At 47.9% G+C, this 20153-nt stretch overlaps 1 protein-coding gene across 4 annotated transcripts in view; it reads left to right on the top strand.

Annotated features, from left to right (window-relative positions):
- Nucleotides 1–20153, top strand: part of DAPK2 (death associated protein kinase 2) — a 119087-nt gene that overhangs the window by 76307 nt on the left and 22627 nt on the right. For all 4 annotated transcript variants that reach the window (XM_047738542.1, XM_047738543.1, XM_047738540.1 and 1 more), the window contains exon 5: nucleotides 16965–17094. In XM_047738542.1, coding sequence (XP_047594498.1) covers nucleotides 16965–17094 — 130 coding nt within the window. The remainder of the gene's footprint in view (nucleotides 1–16964; nucleotides 17095–20153) is intronic.

Raw genomic sequence — 20153 nt, 5'->3', positions numbered from 1 at the left:
GATACAGATGTAGTGAAAAGAAGGGCCATCTGTACCCCAATGTTTATAGCAGCAATGGCCATGGTCGCCAAACTGTGGAAAGAACCAAGATGCCCTTCAACGGACAAATGGATAAGGAAGATGTGGTCCATATACACTATGGAGTATTATGCCTCCATCAGAAAGGATGAATACCCAACTTTTGTAGCAACATGGACGGGACTGGAAGAGATTATGCTGAGTGAAATAAGTCAAGTAGAGAGAGTCAATTATCATATGGTTTCACTTATTTGTGGAGCATAACAAATAGCATGGAGGACAAGGGGAGATGGAGAGGAGAAGGGAGTTGAGGGATATTGGAAGGGGAGGTGAACCATGAGAGACTATGGACTCTGAAAAACAATCTGAGGGTTTTGAAGGGGCGGGGGGTGGGAGGTTGGGGGATCCAGGTGGTGGGTATTGGAGAGGGCATGGATTGCATGGAGCACTGGGTGTGGTGCAAAAATAATGAATACTGTTATGCTGAAAAAATAAAAAATAAAAAAAATAAAAAATAAAAATAAATATAAATTAAAAAAAAAAAAGGAAGGACTGGCAGGGGTTACCAAAGGGGAAGGGTCTTCTGAGGAAGAGAGGCTAGCAGTGTACATGGTCTGGAAAGAGCACAGTGTGTTCAGGAAAGTACAGGCAAAGAGTAGATGTTCTGAATGACTGAATGAACAAGCCAGGAGGAGAGCAGAAGGCAGACACAAGGGTGTGAGAGCTAAACCAAAGAGGTTGAACTTTACCCTGAGGGATACAGAGTAGGGAGTGGGGTGGGGGGGAACATGGAGGTGAGGTGAGCAGATGTGTGTTTCAGAAGGATCTCTCTCTGGCTGAAAGGTTGGATAGAATGGGGACAACTGGAGGCTGGGGGCCTAGCTGGGAGGCTAGTGCCCTAATCTGGTGAGGGTGTGGCCTGAGCGGGCCTTTGGCCTTCAGAGTGGTAACACTCTGAGTGGGAAACCATCTACCTGGATTGCTCTTGTGTCTCCCTCCTGACAGTACTGAGGACAGTTAACTTGTTGTTTTCTGTGTCTTTACTGCTTCCAGGAGCCTGGCCTCACTCTTTGTCTTTTCTCTACCAGGTCTGGTAGAGGTAGGAGGAGTTGTAATCCCATAGGTACCATGACAGTAGCCCCTTCATGCTGTTTAACTTGCTTGTGTGCAGGGCTCCTGGGTGGCTCAGTCATCAAGCATCTGCCTTCGGCTCAGGTCATGATCCCCCACATGGGGCTCCCTGCTTAGTGGAAAGCCTGCTTCTCCCTCTCCCACTCCCCCTGCTTGTGTTCCCTCGCTCACTGTCTCTCTCTCTCTCTCTGTCAAATAAATAAATAAAAGAAGAAGAAGAGGAAGGAGAAGAGGAAGAAGGAGAAGAGGAAGAAGAAGAAAAGAAAAGTCTTTAACTTGCTTGTGTGGCTGCTGTGGGGAGGGGAGTGTTGGCTTGGAGGCGGCCAGGCCGGGGTTTGGTCTTCATTCTGCTGGATACCAGGATACCCCTGAGCCTCAGTCATTCAGCTTCAACGCAGGCAATAATTCCCACCTGGCACAGTTGCCGCAGGGGTTAAAGCCGACTCCCCGGTAGCACTCTGTAATAGTACCTGCCATTGTTATTTCCCCTCCCAGCAGAGAGGAAAAGAAAACACAACTCTTGTTACAGGATTTCGGGCCCATCAGACTAGGAAAACAGGCCTGCTAATGCAGTTCTCAACTGCCCAGCAGAGAGCTGAGATTGATGGCTGCTGGGGCATGTCTGGCTCCTGGGCTCAGTCTGGCTGCTTTCCACCACCTAGAGACAGTCTGGGTTGCCTCAGATGTGCGCAGGGCGAGACTGCTGCTAACCCCTATCTTGGCCTCCTGTCCTTAGAGCTGTGCAGACGCCATGGTCCCTTGGCCCCTTGGCCCCCATCCGTGGTCCCTTGGCCCAGGCCCAGCTGAGCAACTCCAGGAAGTGATGAGTAGCTTTGTTACCTCATGATGGGGTAGACATCCCTGGAGCCAGAATGTGGGTATGCATGCCCCTGGCTGGAACTTTCCACCAGCTAGAGGGGATGATGTAGAAAGTCCAGCTGGTAGCTTGGGGTGGGGTGGGGGGTGGTTCCATGTTGTTTCCCACCATCTAAAAATCATTTTTCACGGATATATTTTTCTTCCTGATTTTCATTCTCTTTGAGGTGCCTCTGCTTTCCTCAACACTTGTATTCTCTTACTCCTCACCAAGTGAGTCAGGCTAGTCTTGTGGTCCCACGAACACAGCCACCCTGTTGTCTCCAGGCCCCTACCTGTGACCTGTTCTCCACACTCACCTTCCAGCTTGAAGGGGCAGGTGATGGAGGAGGGGCAGCTCGATGGCCTCTGGAATACAAATGGCTTCTCCTGGGACTGCTAGCCAATTAGCTCCTCCTGTTCAGTCACGGTGCTAGAGAGGCTAGAGAGGTGAGGCCCCATTCCCGGCCCCATGTCAAAGCTGACATGCTCCCAGCCCTGTGGCAGAGAACAATAAATGTACCAATTACCATATGATAAGCAGTCTTGGGAAAACAGATCAAGGCAGGCTGCTGCCCAGAAATTTGTAATGGGTCGGTCCTTGTCATCTGTAGGATAAATGAACCCATTGTCAGCATGACATTCAGGTCTGATTCTGACCTCATCCACCTTCCCCACCCCCCCACCCCCTCCAAAACTCTAGCCCCAGGCAGCAAGATGACAGATCCCTATTCTGGCCTCTCTCCTCCTTTGTTCATGCTGTTCCCATCCAGGAAGCTGCTGCTCCTCCTTTTCTCTGGCCATAGACTTCCTTCCTGCTTGCCCTTCTAGGCCCAGCAGAAACACCACTTCCTCTGGGAAGCCTTTCCCATCCCTGCAACCTCCCAAACCATAACTTAGAATGAACCTGCCTCTCTGATTCTGTTGCCCTTTGTACAGCCTTCTGCTGGGAGTATCTGTCGTTCTCACTCACTTTCTGCTGCTCATATCTAGCACCGTCGCTGACACATGAAGAATGAATGAGTAAACAAAGGGATGAATGCCTTGGTAAGACCAGATGTGTCATGGCCCTTTCATGTCACCTGGAAAATGCAAGAGAGGCTACAGGCAGGTTTTAGTCCCATGATGTGAACATTTATTGAGGGACTTTCATATGCCCAGGAATAGAGTGTCAAACATCAGTGCAATAGGGCACCTGCTTTCCAAGGGCCCACTGTCTACTAGGAGATGGACATGGTGGGACTCAGTGGGGAGGCCACCTGAAATGAAAGCTAACCATGATTCTCGCCAGCAAAATCTCACTTCCAGGGGGTAAGTGTTCTGACTCAGCAGAGGGAATACCATGCCAGTGTGTGTTGTAAATATACCCCAGAAAGGCCCACTGATGTGGGTGGTTGTAGGTGGTGAAGGTAGATGATGTTGCCCTGTGTTTGCCTGGATGAAAGGAACCCTAGGGCTGACTGCCCCTCAGTACCACCTAGCACCTGGTATGCCTTCAGACATGGCGTCTGCATGGTGGCTTACCCTCAGTACTGCCCGGAAACCTCACCCTGGCATGCCATCCCAGCACAAATGAAGGTCTTGTAGAGGGCAGGTTTGTGTGGTTTTGTGTTTATTTTAGATTTGGGAGTTTACCTTCTGAGTATGGGTGTGTCTCCCCTACACCCCAAACCAGCTGGAGAATTCAAAAATGGAGGGTCATCTTCAGGTCTGACTGGTATTTTCAGCAAAAAGAACACGCCATGAGGACTGAATGAAATTATATGCAAGCCAGGAACCTAGAACTCTCATGGGGCTTTTGGTTTATATAAATAGCATTAAGAAGTGAATTTTGAATTTGTAAACAAAGTACCCAAAATCCAAATTCCTCAATGCTCTGATCATCCTTTGAGCTATTTTTTACGTTTGTGACATGATGGGGTCTGCTCGTCAAGCTTTCATAGGAATGATACTAATAATATTTTGAATGTTTATGGCACTTTCTAGAATATAGCATGCTTATACATTTGTTCTCTCATTTGATCCTTATGGCCATGCGTGGAGGTACAAAGTATTGTCCTTTTTTTACACACAAGGCAATTGAGATTCAGAGAGGTTAAATAACTTGTCCAGGATCACACAGATATTAAGAGACAGAGCTGGGGCTTGAACGCAGCCAATGAGGAAACACTAAGCCAAGCTGGGTGCCACGAGCTTTTCTTTCCCCAGATTCTGAACAGCATAAATTTCTTACTTCCTTGGGCCATGCCTCTGACATATTATCAATCCAAAGGTCTGTACCATGCCATGCATTTCTCCTTCACACAGTTAATTTCTCATCTGGTTACGTTGTTTATTTCTAATAAGTTATTCCTCATATTTTAAAAAATGTATATTTTATTAGTTGCTATAAAATGTGCATGCATTTGAAAGTAGAACTTATAAGAAGGAGGCTGTTTCCATACCAAAACCTGGCAGCATGAAGCAAAGGTGAGTCATGGCAGAGATTTCACCGTCGGGATTGAGTACAGTGAGATTGTGAAGGTGCAGGCCAGACCACGGTCTGTCAAAGCAGACCACGGAAGGCTTTTTCCCTCAAAATTTTTTATTATGAAGGGCGCCTGGGTGGCTCAGTGGGTTAAGCCGCTGCCTTCGGCTCAGGTCATGATCTCGGGGTCCTGGGATCGAGTCCCGCATGGGCTCTCTGCTCAGCAGGAAGCCTGCTTCCCTCTCTCTCTCTCTCTCTGCCTGCTTGTGATCTCTGTCTGTCAAATAAATAAATAAAATCTTAAAAAAAAAATTTTATTATGAAAACATATCAGAAAAATTGGAAGAATACAATGGCCACCATTACACCTTCCCCCTAGATTCGACATGGAGGCACATTTGCTTTGCCTCCTTCTCTCTTTAAAAAAGAAAAATGTGGGGTGCCTGGGTGGCTCAGTGGGTTAAAGCCTCTGCCTTCGGCTCAGGTCATGATCCCAGGGTCCTGGGGTCGAGCCCCACATCAGGCTCTCTGCTCAGCGGGGAGCCTGCTTCCTCCTCTCTCTCTCTGCCTGCCTCTCTGCCTACTTGTGATCTCTGTCTGTCAAATAAATAAATAAAAATCTTCAAAAAATAAATAAATAAATAAATAAAATAAAAAAGAAAAATGTATATTTATATAAAAGTATTTTTATATATGTATATCTACACACAGACATGTACACATAGTACATATATACTTTTAAAATTAAAAACATTTTAAATAAAAATTAAAATAAAAAATATATGTGATTTTTAAAAACGTTGGTATAATTTGAAAGAAAATTCTAGCCATCCTGACATTTCACTCTCAGTATTTCTATAGGCATCTCCCAAGATTCAGGTCAGGTACCTACCAACCTACTACCATTATCACACTTAAGAAAATTAATAATTGGTAGAAGACCTTTCATGAATGGATGCACATGATTTTATTTCTGATTTTGAAAGAAAATTCTGGCAGTGCAGACAGGATAGCTGGGAGAGAGTAGGCCAGTAATGACAAGAACATGGGAAAGGGATGACCCAAAGGTACCCCTTAGCATTTTTTAACGGAAGGATGGTCTTTTATGCTGTCATAAAAAGTAGTAGCTCATAGAAGACACAGAAACTTGCAAAGAAGTTACCCATAGACTTTCTACTCCAAAACAACCATTGTTAACAATTGGTCTATTTTCTCCAGCTTTTTGAACAGGTGTGTGTATGTGTTCATTTTAGGATGCTTGTAACTGTACTACTTTTACAATTTTCTCTTATGTTTTTTTCTACTTTACATTTTAACCCGAGGAGCCCACATGTGCTCTAAAGTATTTTACTTTGCTGTAGGAACTTTTATACAAGTCTTTTCTGATTGCCTTACCTTCTCGGTGCATTTTGAGGGGCAGACCTTGTTTCCTGTTCCTCAGATGCCAACCTTAGCTTGTGCCCCAGCCCCAGAATGTACCTCTTGGGCCCCTTCATCGCAACCCCATGCATCAGACTGAGCCTAGAGCCCTAGAAAAAAATGCTGGCTGCATTTTCCACTCTTGCCAGGCCCCCTTAGGGTAACCCCGGAAGGAGTGAACTGAGGAAACTGAACTTCTAAATAGTGGAGGGAAAGTACAAAATGTGGCAAATAGTAAGCTACGGAGAGGCATAATTAAGAGTTGAGGGGCACCTGGCTGGCTCAGCTGGTGGAGCGTGCAGCTCTTGACATCAGGCTTGTGAGTTGGAGCCCTACGTTGGGGGTAGAGATTACTTAAAAAAAAAAAAAAAAAAACCTTTAAGAAAACAAAAATGAGGGGTGCCTGGGTGGCTCAGTCCTTAGGCATCTGCCTTTGGCTCTAGTTGTGATCCTGGGGTCCTGGGATCGAGCCCTGCATTAGGCTCCCTGCTTGGCGGGAGGCCTGCTTCTCCCTCTCTCACTCCCCCTGCTTGTGTTCCCTCTCTCAATGTGTCTCTCTCTGTCAAATAAATAAATAAAATCTTAAAAAAAAAAAAAAGAAAGAAAGAAAGAAAGAAAACAGAAAATGAAAGAGTTGAAATACAGATACTTTGCAAAAGGAAGCATTAAGCCAACCAGGTGACTCTTAAGAGATACAGCAGGGGGCTGCATGGTAGAAAGAGGAGAAGATTGGGGGTTGAGCATCTCCTAGCCTGAGGTTCTGTGCAGTAGTATTCTGGTAACAGCCAGATCTCCAGAAATCAAGTGTATGGACACACACACACACACACACACACACACACATCATGAATTTTATGATGTAAAGGTTTGTAACACAACCTACAAACAATAAAAATATATGATATTTTCTTTGGTAAATCCCAGAGAGCCAATTTTCTCATACAACATTTCCTTTGGGTTCTGCCAAACTCTTGTATCAAGAGCCAACCTAGGGATGCAGTTGACACTCGAGTGTAATTCTGACCAGAATGTTGGTTGATATTTTTGCCTACAAAATTTAACAAGTAGGGTGAAAATGAAACAATGAAGACATGTTTTAGAACTTTGCTTATTTGTCAATGACTGGAATGACTTCTTGGCTGGATTAGATAATAGTTTCTGAATACTAAAAAAATATGTCCTCTGTTTCTATGCTATTCACAAAACAACAGCTACATACACGGCACCCTTTTAAGTTTCAGCTACATTATTAAGTGATCTTCTCCAGCACGTCTTTTTTTTTTTTTTTTTTTAAGATTTTTATTTATTTATTTGACAGACAGAGATCACAAGTAGGCAGAGAGGCAGGCAGAGGTGGGGGGGGGGGGGAAGCAGGCTCCCCGCCAAGCAGAGAGCCCGATGCGGGGCTCGATCCCAGGACCCTGGGATCATGACCTGAGCCTAAGGCAGAGGCTTTAACCCACTGAGCCACCCAGGTGCCCCTCCAGCACGTCTTAAGTCTAGAATCAAAAAGATAATAAATCAGGTTCTGATCTGTAGTGTCTGCCACTTTCCATGGTGTCAATATCCCCCCCACCCCGGCCCACAATTTCAAGGTATCAACGTGCCACTGACCAGAGTTTGGAAGAGGGGAACAGTAGCATAGCCTTATTTAGGATTTCCCCAATTCAGAGATAAGGGACAGAGATCACCTCCAAAACACAGAGAATACTAGAATACGATTTAAAAAATTAGGAAGCAATGAGTTTTAAGTATTGTTTTTCATCTGACTTATTTCAATATCAGTTTATAAAATTTAATTTTAATATTAAAATAATATAGTTAATGTGGCTCCCTTTATCAGCCGGCTCACACAATTCCTGGGCTGTCATGGGCCAGTAGGCACCAGCTCCAGTACCTCCCTGGCTCTCTGAGCCTTTGCCCACAACGTGAGAGCGCTTTGTAAACAGGATCGTGTTATATGCAGGCTGACTGTTGTCAGTGGTGTAGTAACAACAATGGCAGCTGGTGGTTACTGGGCACCTTGAAAACATGAAGACTCCTGTCTGAGTGCTGGGCATGTGTTTACCATTTAACCCATGCAGCCACCTGTGAGGGAGGGTCTGCTGTCATGCGCATTTTATAGAAAGAAGAGGTTACTTGAGGGCTCCTAGAACCTTACCACAGTAATATTCCCGTTTTGCAGACCAAGGGCCAAGTCTCAGAGAGGTGAGTACCTCACCAAGGGCAATACAGCTAGCTCAGGGCAGAATGGGATTCTAACGTGTGTCTGTCAGACGCCGGCGTCCTCTTCAGCACTGGTTTCCCAAACATGGTGCCGTCTGCTTCAGCTTCCTTGGAGAGCTTACTTTACAAAACCAACACTGGACCCTCACTCCTGGTGAACTGATTTCCTCGGTTTGGTGTTGTTAATGCAGCCCCTCAGGGGATTCCAGTGGGCAACTAGCTCAGAAGGGGAACCCTCAAAGCACAGCTTGGGGGCTCAGAATGTCTTGACTTAGGTCCAGTTTCCTCACTGGTTAGATGGGGACACCAACCATCCACAGCTTGGTGGCTGTGAGGTGATGTGTGGGGAAAGCCCACCCCAAATGTTAGTTTGGCACAAACCATAGGGCCAACATTGCTAGTTGGCCCAAGGCCCAAAGCCAGTGGTCCTGGAATGCCCTTGGAAGTGAATTTTTATTTCTCTCCATGTCACAGAGCCTAGGGACAGAGTAGGTAGCTAGAGTAGGTTTTCCCTTCTGCTTTACCAGACAGGTTTGGGCTCTGCTCCTCACTCAGTGACCTTGGGAATTTCTTGACCTCTGTGAGCTGCTCTGCAGCTTGATGGGACTTAATGATCTCTGAGGGCCCTTGCAGCTTCAACACTGTGAACAGTGTAGGGGTGACATGTGAGTGAGGAAGCATGGGAGGTCAGAACCATGCAGCAGTGTTCCCAGAGGAGGAGGCCATGAGTGTGTGGCCAGAAACTGTGGTTTAACAAATGCAAATACGAGGGGCACCTGGGTGGCTCAGTGGGTTAAAGCCTTTGCCTTCGGCTCAGGTCATGATCCCAGGGTCCTGGGATCGAACCCCGCATTGGGCTTTCTGCTCTGTGGGGAGCCTGCTTCCCCCTCTCTCTCTACCTGCCTCTCTGCCTACTTGTGATCTCTCTCTGTCAAATAAATAAATAAAATCTTAAAAAAAAAAAATCCAAATGCGACCGAGTTTGGGGTCCTTTCCGAAGCCGCTTCTGTGGGTTTTCTGGAAAATAACATGGAGCTGGGATAGGAAGCTGCTGAGGCACCAGAGCCAAGGTGGACATGCCCACTTGGGCAGCAGGCAGGGGTGACCCCAGCAGGCTCCCTTGCATCAACTAGAGGAAGGAGGTGACAGAAGAGATGGGAGAGCACACAGGATCTGGAGTCCGCCAGAGCTTGAACCTTAGCTGCACTACTTATTACTGAGGCACCTTGAGCAAGTGCTTAACCTCTGTGAGCCTCAGTTACTTCATCTGTAAAATGGGGGTGATGATAGTACCTGCCTTGGACAGTGAGAATCAAATGAGTATGAATGCTTTGGAAACTAAATGCTATAGGCTGTGTTATACAGAAACCCTAGGCTGGGTGCTTTTAGGAACACAGAGCATGCAAAACAGGCCTTCTCTCTGCAACTGGGCAATCTGGTCGGGAAGGTGGGACGAACACACAGGCTCTTGGCCTTACTGGGGCTGTGGGGTGAGGTTGCTGCACACATGTGAAAGTGGGAGAACAAAGGAGCACTAGGCTGGCTATTTAGATGATACTTGCTGGGGGAGACAGAATTTTGGCTGAGAAAGGAGGCAGATGATAAAGACCCTTGTTCTGGGAGGAAGAGACATGGCCAAGGAAATAATCACCGAGGAGATGCTAACAGCTACCGGTCACTTTATAGGTCCTGTTTGATCCTCTTGGTAACCCTTGTGAGGTAGTTGGATCATCATTACTAATTAATGGGTGAGCAACCTGCAGCTGCCCACCTAAGTGACTTTCCCAGTGTCAGACTGGTAAATGGCCAAACTGGGATTAGAACCCAGGTTCCAAGGCTCTTAGCCATTATCTATCTTGATTGCCTAAAAGCAGAAGGTGCAAGAGATGCATATGTGACTGTGCTAGTTGTTCATTCGGGCAGGAAATAGTTCTCGAGCACGCAGGAATTGCAATGCCAGCCACTCTTGGGTGCAAGGGGTAGAAATGAGAGGCAGGGCCCCTGTCCTCCTGGGGCTTCAGAACGGTGGGGAGAGGACACACAAGGAATTATAGTGCAGTTGATTCGCCGCCAGAGGTGTGTCAGGTTAACAGGCAGGTGCTGGGGGGAAACAACTAGTTGGAGGTGTTGGAGGGGAGGGGGTCATGGAACTTGTTCCAGAATTAATGTGTCAGAACTGGCAGTGGGGACCGGAAGAAGCTCGTGAGGAAGGCCATTCCAGCAGAGCTAACTGCAGGGTGGTGTAAGGGTGATTAGGAGGTTGGTTGGGATGTGGTGGAGGGGTGAGTTTCCAGAGGTAGGAGAGCCTTGACTGCCAGATGGAGGGGACCTTGTGCATGGGCCACACTGGAGGCTTGTGGGAAGAGGCTGACTGTGGTCTCATCTATAGGGTGCCAGGGAAAGAGTTTGCTGCATCTCCATGGAAACCTACCCCTAGAGGCTGGGCAGCAGGCATCCTTGCTGGCTCAGGTTGCCCAGCACTTCCTGGGGCCATGCTCCACATTTGCAATGAAGGTTCATAAGCAGCTTCCTTGTCTAGCCGGTACCCCGCTTGGCTGAGCTAAGCAGCCTTGCCCAGTGACAGGCACGTGGAGAAGACACTGGGCGGGGGTCAACAGACTTGGGCTCTCCTTCTCGCTCAGTGACCTTGGCAGTTTCTTGACCTCTGTGAGCTGCTCTGCAGCATGATGGGACTTAATGATCTCTGAGGGCCCTTGCAGCTTCAACACTGTGAACAGTGTAGGGGTGACATGGGGGTGAGGATGCGTGGGACAGGAGGCAGGTCAGGGAGAGGGCATATTCTACAGTGGTGCACAAGTGATTCAGCAGGGATTCAGTAAGTTTCCTGGAGATGACTATTGTCATTGCTCCATCCCAGAGAGGAACGAATGGACATAGCCACCATTACTTGAAATCTTGCTGGGCATGGATCCTTCCATGGACCATCTCTCTGGATCTTTAGAACAGCCCTATGCCGTGGAGGTATTGTCCCATTATACAGATGGGGAACCAAGGCTGCAAGAGGTCCATTGACTTTGACCAGGTTTCACTGTGAGTGACAGAGCTGAGATTTGAACCTAGACCCGCCTTTTGCACCTAGCTCAAGCCTTTTGCACCTTACTGTATGGCCGCCGAGGTTGTCTTCCTCCTGTAGGGGCTCTTGGACACGCTGTACTGGACGGGGGAGGGGGGGATCACCCACTCACATGGGTCCTGCCTGGAGGACCAGCTTCCGGTTTAGCGCCATAGCAGGCACCTCTGATCAAATCCACTGGGACACGGTGGGGCATGTTGGCCTCTCCCACAGCTGCCTGCCTCGTGGGCTGAGCTGGGTGGGTTTGTTTTGACAGGTGAGGGCAGTTTCGCCTCGTGGTAGCAACTCCACAAGCCCTGTGCTGGGCAGTGGTGGCACCTGTAGGAATCCCTCCTTGTAGCCATGCTTTGGAGGTGATGTCAAGTATGTGGGTAGTATTTGGTCAAAGCAAATAAAGCTGGAGAAGGACAGATGGGTAGGATCATACTACCCCAGAGGGCAGCCTGGCTTGGACCCAGCAGTCTGTGGTCACAGTGGCCTGTTCTTCCTTCCTGACCCAGAGACAGGAGACCTGAGCCTTTCGTATGTCCTACTTGGGGCCCGGAGGAGTGGGAATTTGCCCAACCAGCTTGAGATGTTGTGCCACCTTGCAACTGCAGAGGCTAGAGCTCGAAGGGGCTCTGGATCTCATCCAGTGTCTATTTTAGAACTGGGGGTGCTGAGGCCCAGAGAGAGGAAGTGGCATGCTTCAGTTCACATGGCCTTGTATGGTGGAGGTGAACCCGGAATTTCCCAGTACGCAGGCCCGGGATCTTTTCTAGTGCCCTACCCTGTTTGGGAAGGGGGAAGCAGAGAAGCTGAGAAAAAGCCCTTGGGGGAGCTGCTGCTTTGCTGGCCCTCAGGCTACCCTTGGGGATCCTCCCTCAGTCATGGTCCCTCCTGACCCAGCCCTACAGCGGCCCCCATGGGGAGGAGTGCCCTAGGGCAGCCCCCCAAGGGTGGTGGAGGACTTCCACAGGGCAGAAAGAGAAGGACCGCTAACTCCCACTTCTTTCAGTGCATGTCAGCATATTTCAGGGGTGTGTGCAGGACACAAGATACCATAGGGGACGCCAAGAAACTTAGCGCTGATCTGAAATTTCCCAGGGAGGCCACCACCCGGGAGAGCAGCGATGTCCCAATATGAGAGACAGCCTACAACTGAGGACCACTTGCTCATAAGCATTGTCAGCGCCAAGGGGGTTAGAGCCCAAGGTCAGGGGCCGCTTCATTGAAAAGTAAGGCAGTAGAAGGAGGCAGGGTTGAGGCATAGTCCCTGAAAGTGTGAAGAGGAGGAGGAAAGGCATTCCAGGCAAGGGGAAAAGCCAGAGCAAAGGATGGAACCGAGCTGTCTCTCTGGGTGTGGTAGTAGCCACCTAGAGGGGAGAGGGGGCAGGTGCAAGGAAATGAGGGGAGATGAGGCTGGGAAGGTGGCATGGAACCCTCAGTGCAGAGCCTCATTGCCTCAAATATCAGGCAGGGCATTTGAGCTTTCTCTCCTGGTCAGTGGGACCACTGAAGGTAGTTAACCAAATTGGGTGATGTGGTGGCAAGCAGGGCCTGGACTGCCTGGGAAACCCACCCCGAGACTCTGCCATTATGAGGTGTTGGATCTTGGGCCAGTGCTTTAGCCCCCTGAGCCTCTGTTTCGTCATCTGTGAAGTGGGGATGTTGACAGTGCCTACCCCTGAGAGCGGTTGCAAAGATGATGTGGAGCTATTGTTTGCTGCTTGCCTTGGAAATTGTTCAGAAGATGTCAGCCCCTGCCTTGCCTCCTGGGTGGCATCAGGTTGGGTTCATGGAGGCTGGGATAGCAAGAAGGAAGCCCTTCCGAAAGCAAGAGAAGCTACAGATATAGGAGCTATTTTCCTGTTTACTCCCAGTCAGGGCAGGTCTGAACCTAAAAGTACATTTGGTCCAAATGGGCCAGGGTGTGAGTGATGGAGGGCAGAACAGGGGTCCAGGGCCTGCCCACCCAGCAGAACATTCCCGCTGTGCCAGGGTACAAGGCTGCCCTAGGTTGCCAGGCCCAAGCAGCATTCCCACTTCTCCCTGGGAGAGATTCCCAGGACACTTGAGCCCCAGGGAAGGGAGATCCTTTCCTCTATTGTTAGGAGCAGAAGTTTTGCAGTTCAACAGATAGAGGTTTAAGCCTTATCTTCACAAGTCAGTCTTTTGGTCTTGGTTTTTCTTTCTGAAACCGAGGAATGATGGCATCCACTGCATAAGATGGGGGGGGAGGGTTCAATGAGGTGTAAAGTATGTCATGTGCTTGGTTAGCACAGTGCAGCCAAATGACAGCTGTCCTCACTCCCCAGACATTTACTGAGCACCTGGTGGATGCCAGGCTTTGTAGCAAGGGGAGGAACAAAACTCTCAGGAAGCTTGTAGCTCAGTGTGGGGAGACAGAGAAGTAAGCTGTCACCTTGAGATGGGGGAAGAGACGCTGGAATTGGGGAGGCACGGGGTGTTATGGGGACAGGGGGGTGGAATGTGTGTGCCCACGTGTCGGCCTTCTGGAGGAGAGACTATTTTTACTGAAATGTGAAGAGGAAATAAAGCAGGTTGGGGATTGGGACTGTGCAGGAAGAATGTTCCAAGTGGGGGTGAAGTCACCTGCTGTGTGTTAGGTTCTCAGGGTGGACAAGAACTTGTGAGGCCAGGTAGTACTTGGGTGAGAAAATGTGGCCTGGCCCTGAGGTTTTCACAAGCCGGTGGAGAAGTTGTTTCTCTGGACTGTGGGTCGCAGAGGTGAGAGGCCATAAGGGAAGGATGCTTCTCACCTCTCAGAGCAGTGCTGCCTGGGAGAATTCAGCCTCACATGGTTCTTCCTTCTTCCGTGGTGTTCCCCACCCAGTTCCTGCTGCTCCATAATTCTGGGGGTCATCTCTGGGGGTCTGGCATGACTGCATTTGTCTGCGCAGCTCCCGTCCCCATGTAGCGTGGGCTGCGGCCTGAGCACACTGCTCATCAGGAAGCCTCAGGCCCTGACCCTCAGTCCCAGAGACAAGCCTCAGGGCCATTGCCTGGAGAGAAGGGGAAGTTACCAATAATGTGACTAAAGAATATGGTGGAATGGGGGGAGGAGAAGCTCCCCGCCCCCACCCGCCGGGGTGATGGTGGGCAGTGGGGAGGGCACAGCTCCCTGAATGGGGTTCCAGGACACTTGGAGTCCATGCGCAGCCATTGGAGGGCTGTACTGGGGGTACTGGAGTGGGGCCATCTGTCCAGGTCCTACTTCCTGACCTCCCCTGTCCCTACTGTCCTTTCTGCAGGGCCAAAGACCCTGCTTTGCCTTGGGAAAGGACTTTGACACATTTTCAAAATAAAGTGGAGAGAAATCTCCAGAGGGGAAAAAGGATAAACAAGCTTAAAAAAAAAAAAAAAAGCAAAAGGGAATGTATTATTTATTTTCAAAGTCAGGGGAGGCTTCAGCCAGCCTCCTCGAGTGAAAGTTTCCAGCCACTCTGACATGAGGTCTCAGAGACTTTGGGGAGCCAGGAAGTTTGGGATGTGGCACCTAGACTGTCTTCCAGCCAGACTGAGAATCAGTTCGGCTAACAGTTAGGACCACCCTCAGCCTGCCAGTCTCCGTGCTCTGCACTGCAGGGGTCAACAAGCAAAGACCCCAATCCTCCCTCCAGCTGAGGGTCTGGTAGAGGAGCTAGGACAGTGACAGCAAGGACTGTGGGCAAAGGAGAGTGTGACAAATGTCATAACCAAAAGGTTAAAATAAGCACCAAGGGGACTGGGGAGGAGAATTCATTTCTGGGCTGTGTGTGAGGCGGGGGTGGGGGACGGTACTCAGTTCCTCCCTTTGAGGAAAGCTTTTAAGACTAGCTGAGTTGAGTTAGACTTAGAAGCCCAGCTAGGATTTTGATGGGCAGATCAAGCAGAAGGGTTTCTAGGTAGCTCAAATAATGTGAGCAAAGGTACAAGGTGGGAAATTCTTCAGGACTTCTAGAAATAGGGACACTTGATTTTCTTAAACATGTATTTGTTTATTTACCTTTATTTATTTAAAACTGCTTTATTGAGATAATAAGTCACATACTTTACCACTCACCCATGTAAAGTGTACAGTTTACAAAGTTGTGCAACCAATGCCGAAATCAATTTTAGAAAATCTTTGTCACTCAAAAAAAAAAAAAAAAAAAAAAGGGCGCCTGGGTGGCTCAGTGGTTAAGCCGCTGCCTTCGGCTCAGGTCATGATCTCAGGGTCCTGGGATCGAGTCCCGCATCGGGCTCTCTGCTCAGCAGGGAGCCTGCTTCTTTCTCTCTCTCTCTCTCTCTCTGCCTGCCTCTCCATCTACTTGTGATCTCTCTCTGTCAAATAAATAAGTAAAATCTTAAAAAAAAAAAAATTAAAAAAAAAAAGTCCTGTTACCCATTAGTAGTCACTCCCCTTTCCCCCAGTCCTAGGCAACTACTAATCCACTTTCTGTTTCTACAGATTTACCTAGTCAGGGTATTTTGTATCAGTGGAATCCTACAATGCATGGTATTTTGTGACTGATTGTGTCACTTGGCATTAAGGTTTTCTTTTTCTTTTTTAAAGATTTTATTTTTTTCTTTGACAGAGAGAGAGAGAGAAATAGCACAAGTGGAGGGAGGGACAAAGGGAGAGGGAGAAGCAGACTCTACATTCAGCAGGGAGCCGGATGTGGGACTCTATCCAAGCACCCTGCGACTGAGCCACCCAGGTGCCCGAGTGGGATGTTTGCAAGATTCATCCATGTTGAAATATCAATACTTCATTCCTTTTTATTTTTTCTTTGCCTTTATTCCTCTTTATGGTGGAATAGTATACATGGATATACCATATTCACCAGTTGATGGACATTTGTCTTGTTTTCACTTTGAGACTATTATGAATATGCGGCTGTGACATTTGATGTTTTGGTGCGGATGAATGTTTTCAGGACATTCCACTTGGAATGGAGTCTAAGACCATCATGGTGGGGAGTGGAATGGGACTTGGTGAAGCTGAGCGACCTGTTCCCCCACTGTGAACTCTGGGCAGCTGGGTGGGAGTGAGAAGGGTAGGCTCCTGTTCTGTCCTCACTGAGAGCCTGTGGCGTGTGAGGCCAGGGCAGGACCATCCCCCTATTGACACGTACCCGCAGGGTTGCATCCGATCTGACAGCTGTTTGTGACACTGGGGATAGCCTGGGCAGCTGGTATTTTCCCTGGAAATCAGGTGCATTTTTTTTCCTGTGTCCTGCCGAGGGCCAAAATTAGTTAGACACATAGAGAAGTGTGAGCTACACAGTCCAGAGGAGGGGAGTTTGTCAACAGGAAGCTGGCCAGCCGGGGAAAAGAGGTGGTCAGGAAGACAGAGGTTAATAAGCCAAGTGTAAACCGAGGCTAGACTGCGAGGCTCCCACCCCTCCCATCCTCACATAGGGGCAGTGGTTTTGTTTACAGGAAATGCTGCAAGTTTTTCCCTGGCCCCATTTAACAGATCGGGAAACAGAGGTACTGCATTAAAGGGATCTGCCATTCAGAGACAGAAATGGGACCGAAGTTAAGGTCTCCGCTTCTGCTGTGAACAGCAGGTTTGGTGCAACCCAGGCCTTGCCCTCAGCGCTGTGCCTGTTTTTGAGTTCACAGGAAAAGACAAGACACAAAACCAAGAAAGAGTTTGAGTCTTCTAAAAAAGAACACCAAACTCCACCCTAACCCCAAAGTGAAAACACAAAACAGGGCTTTAATTAATGTCTTTTCTTCCTTTCTTTCCTTCCTTCTTTTTTTTTCTTTTTTTTTGTTCTCCAGCCAGAAAACATTATGTTGTTAGACAAGAATATTCCCATTCCACACATCAAGCTGATTGACTTTGGCCTGGCTCATGAAATAGAAGATGGAGTTGAATTTAAGAACATTTTTGGGACGCCAGAATTTGTTGGTGAGTTTTAGGCCTGCTTCTCTCCCACCTAAGCATCTGGGATCCAAAGGTAGAGAAAGTCTGGGAACAAACCCCCTGTGTCTAGGGCTGTGTGGTCTCTAGGCTGAGAGAGGGTGCCTTGGAGACCCTCCCCCTTAGAAATATAATGGGTGGGGAAGGAAATGTCCTGCTGGTTTTCTGGGTAAGGGTCTGGGTGTTGGCTTTGAGCACCCAGTGGGAGGGGGAGGCCAGAAAAGGCCTTTGCAGAGCCAAACTCTCCGAAAGCTGGCCCCACCCCCTGCTCTTCATTGAATTTATTGTGAAGATTTAAAATTAACTTGCCCTCTGGCATTCCCATAAACTCAAGTTTCTCTGGAGCAGCTTTTGATTTCCTGAAAAGGAAAAGGGAAATCATCTGCCAAATGCCAGATCCACCCACTCACCTCTCCTGTGTGCCTGGCCTTTATTCGTGCAGCTGTGTCTTCCCTCTCATTCTCTCAGCCTTGGCTCAGGCCCCAGAAGCCACCTCATGGGACTAGGACTGTGCAGGTTGGGGGTCCTAGAGAGGCAGCCTTGAAGAGGGGAGAGGAATGAGAATCGAGGACCACTGTCTCTCTCTGCTTTGGGAGATAGAGTGGTCTTGGAAATGGAGGGAGGGCATGGTCTCCTCAAAACCTGGAGGCGGAAACTTCTGACCACAATCTAATCAAAAAGGAAAACAGAATGTGTCAGATCATCCCTTCTGCTGGATTTTCGGGTCACACATGCCAGTGCTACGGCTCTTCTAGAAGGGTGCTGTCAAGGACCCAAAGACCCCAGGGTAGGGGAATATTGCTGTGTGCCAGGCACTATGCTGGGGGTCCTACAAACATTATCTCAGTTAATCTTCAAACAACCTCATAAAGCAGATTTAATTATTTTCTCTATCAAATGCTTTGTTCATGGCAAAACGACGAGTAGGTTGTAAAGCTAAGATTCAAATGTAGATACATCTAGGGGTGCCTGGGTGGCTCAGTGGGTTAAGCCTCTGCCTTCAGCTCAGGTCATGGTCCCTGGGTCCTGGGATCAAGCCCTGCATCCGGCTCTCTGCTCGGCGGGAGGCCTGCTTCCTCCTCTCTCTGCCTGCCTCTCTGCCTACTGTGATCTCTCTCTGTCTGTCAAATAAATAAATAAAATCTTTTAAAAAAAAATGTAGATACATCTAACATCAAAGCCTGTGCTCTTTTGGTTACACTGGGTTGTCTTTCTAAAAAGATCTTGCCCCCAGGGGGCGTGCAATTTAGTTGTTGAAATAAGACATCAAACCACCAAGTAACAGTGCTAGAAGGATCTGTTTGGGTCATCGATCTAGTTTAACAAGTGTGGAATTGGAAGGCTACAGGATGTCAGTTGAGTTCAACCAATGGTTATTCTTCATCTACTTTTTTTTTTTTTAAAGATTTTATTTATTTATTTGACAGAGAGAGATCACAAGTAGACAGAGAGGCAGGCAGAGAGAGGGAGGGAAGCAGGCTCCCTGCTGAGCAGAGAGCCCGATATGGGACTCGATCCCAGGACCCTGAGATCATGACCTGAGCCGAAGGCAGCAGCTTAAACCACTGAGTCACCCAGGCGCCCCTCTTCATCTACTTTATGACAGATGTTTGGTGAGATACTAGGGACACAGTGATAGCAAGGAGGCACACTCAGAATGACACATCCAAGGTCACACAATGAGCTGGTGGCACAATCAACTTGAACCTGGGCCACAAGACAACCATTCTTGAACTTTGTCCAAGATAGCAGTTGCTTCCCTCTATTCACGTGTGTGGTAAAATGCGTCTATGTACTTGGTTAAGTTCAAACCAAGTGTTAATCAACAGTAAATGGTTCAGCTAGAAATTCAGGGCAAGAGTGGAAGAAGTGACACAAGACAGCATATGATTAATTATAAAGTGAATGATGGAGTTATCTCTGGAAGCCTGTTCAAATAAGATATCCACTCTGGCAGAGTCAGTGGGATCAGTCATGCCCTTGAGTCAAACAGAGACAAAGGACTGGTGTTATGGATGAGAGAAGTGTCTGAAGAGGGATGGGGACAGAGTCAGGGTAGAGGAGGAGCACATCCCAGGTTCAGTCGTTTATAGCAGGGTGTAGGGCCAGAATTAGTGCATTTATTGGGGATGGTTCACTGTCCACTCTGGATGGAGTAGGAAGTTCATATCAGACTAGCCATGTGAGTGGGATATTGACGAGTAGGCCAAACTATGGAGGGTTTTTTTCCACTGCTATGCTGTTAAATGTCTAACAACTGGGTCTCAACACAAAATACAACCCTAATTTATAGCATTTGCCAATTTTAAGCTACCAATTTTAACCGGTCACTGAATTCAGAGTTGGAAAGAGATGCCCACAGTTGACTCTGATGAGCCCATATGACTCAGCTCTAGCCCAGAAATGGTTTTGTTTGTACCTTACAGATATATAGGGTGATTTTTCTAGGTCCGTGTCCAAATTAGAATGACTTTCTTTACCCAGGACTCCTGAGAAGTAGGGTTATAATCACTTGTCCTACTCCCACCATTCCTTTGAAATTTGAACCTGAGACACAGTATTGAAAAGTAACTAGTCAGCCTCTAGGAGTGTAGTGGATCCAGTCTTCCAAAAGCCTTCCTGCTACAAAACTGGATTCTTGAGGAAAATATTCTTTTTAAGGAAATTCTGGACTCATAGCAAATAAGAGAAGTGTTTAAGTGTAGTAACTCCTCCAGCACCACTAACCCCACCTCCAAAGCCAGTGAAATGAACTTAGAGCTGGGTCTGGGAGCCGCAGAGGAATTCAGTAGGAGGACCTCTCCCAAAGGTGCGTATCAGCATTTCAATGAGAGACAAGTAAGACTTAGACGTCTGAGGACATAAGATACTGAAATTATCACAGGTTGACTACAGAATAAATGGAATGTATATAGAAATAAAAGAAACACAAGAATGAGCAACAAGAGGCTGTCAAAAATGAACAGGCAAATTCTAGAAAGAACCAGATAGAAATTTGAGAGATTTAACATATACTCCTAGAAATTTAAAATTCAGTGAATGAGTTA

This window comes from Lutra lutra, chromosome 7 (genome assembly GCF_902655055.1).
Source record: "Lutra lutra chromosome 7, mLutLut1.2, whole genome shotgun sequence".
NCBI classification, from domain to species: Eukaryota; Metazoa; Chordata; class Mammalia; order Carnivora; family Mustelidae; genus Lutra; species Lutra lutra.
The sequence above is the reverse complement of the archived record's forward strand: the minus strand, read 5'-3'. Positions and strand labels throughout refer to the sequence as shown.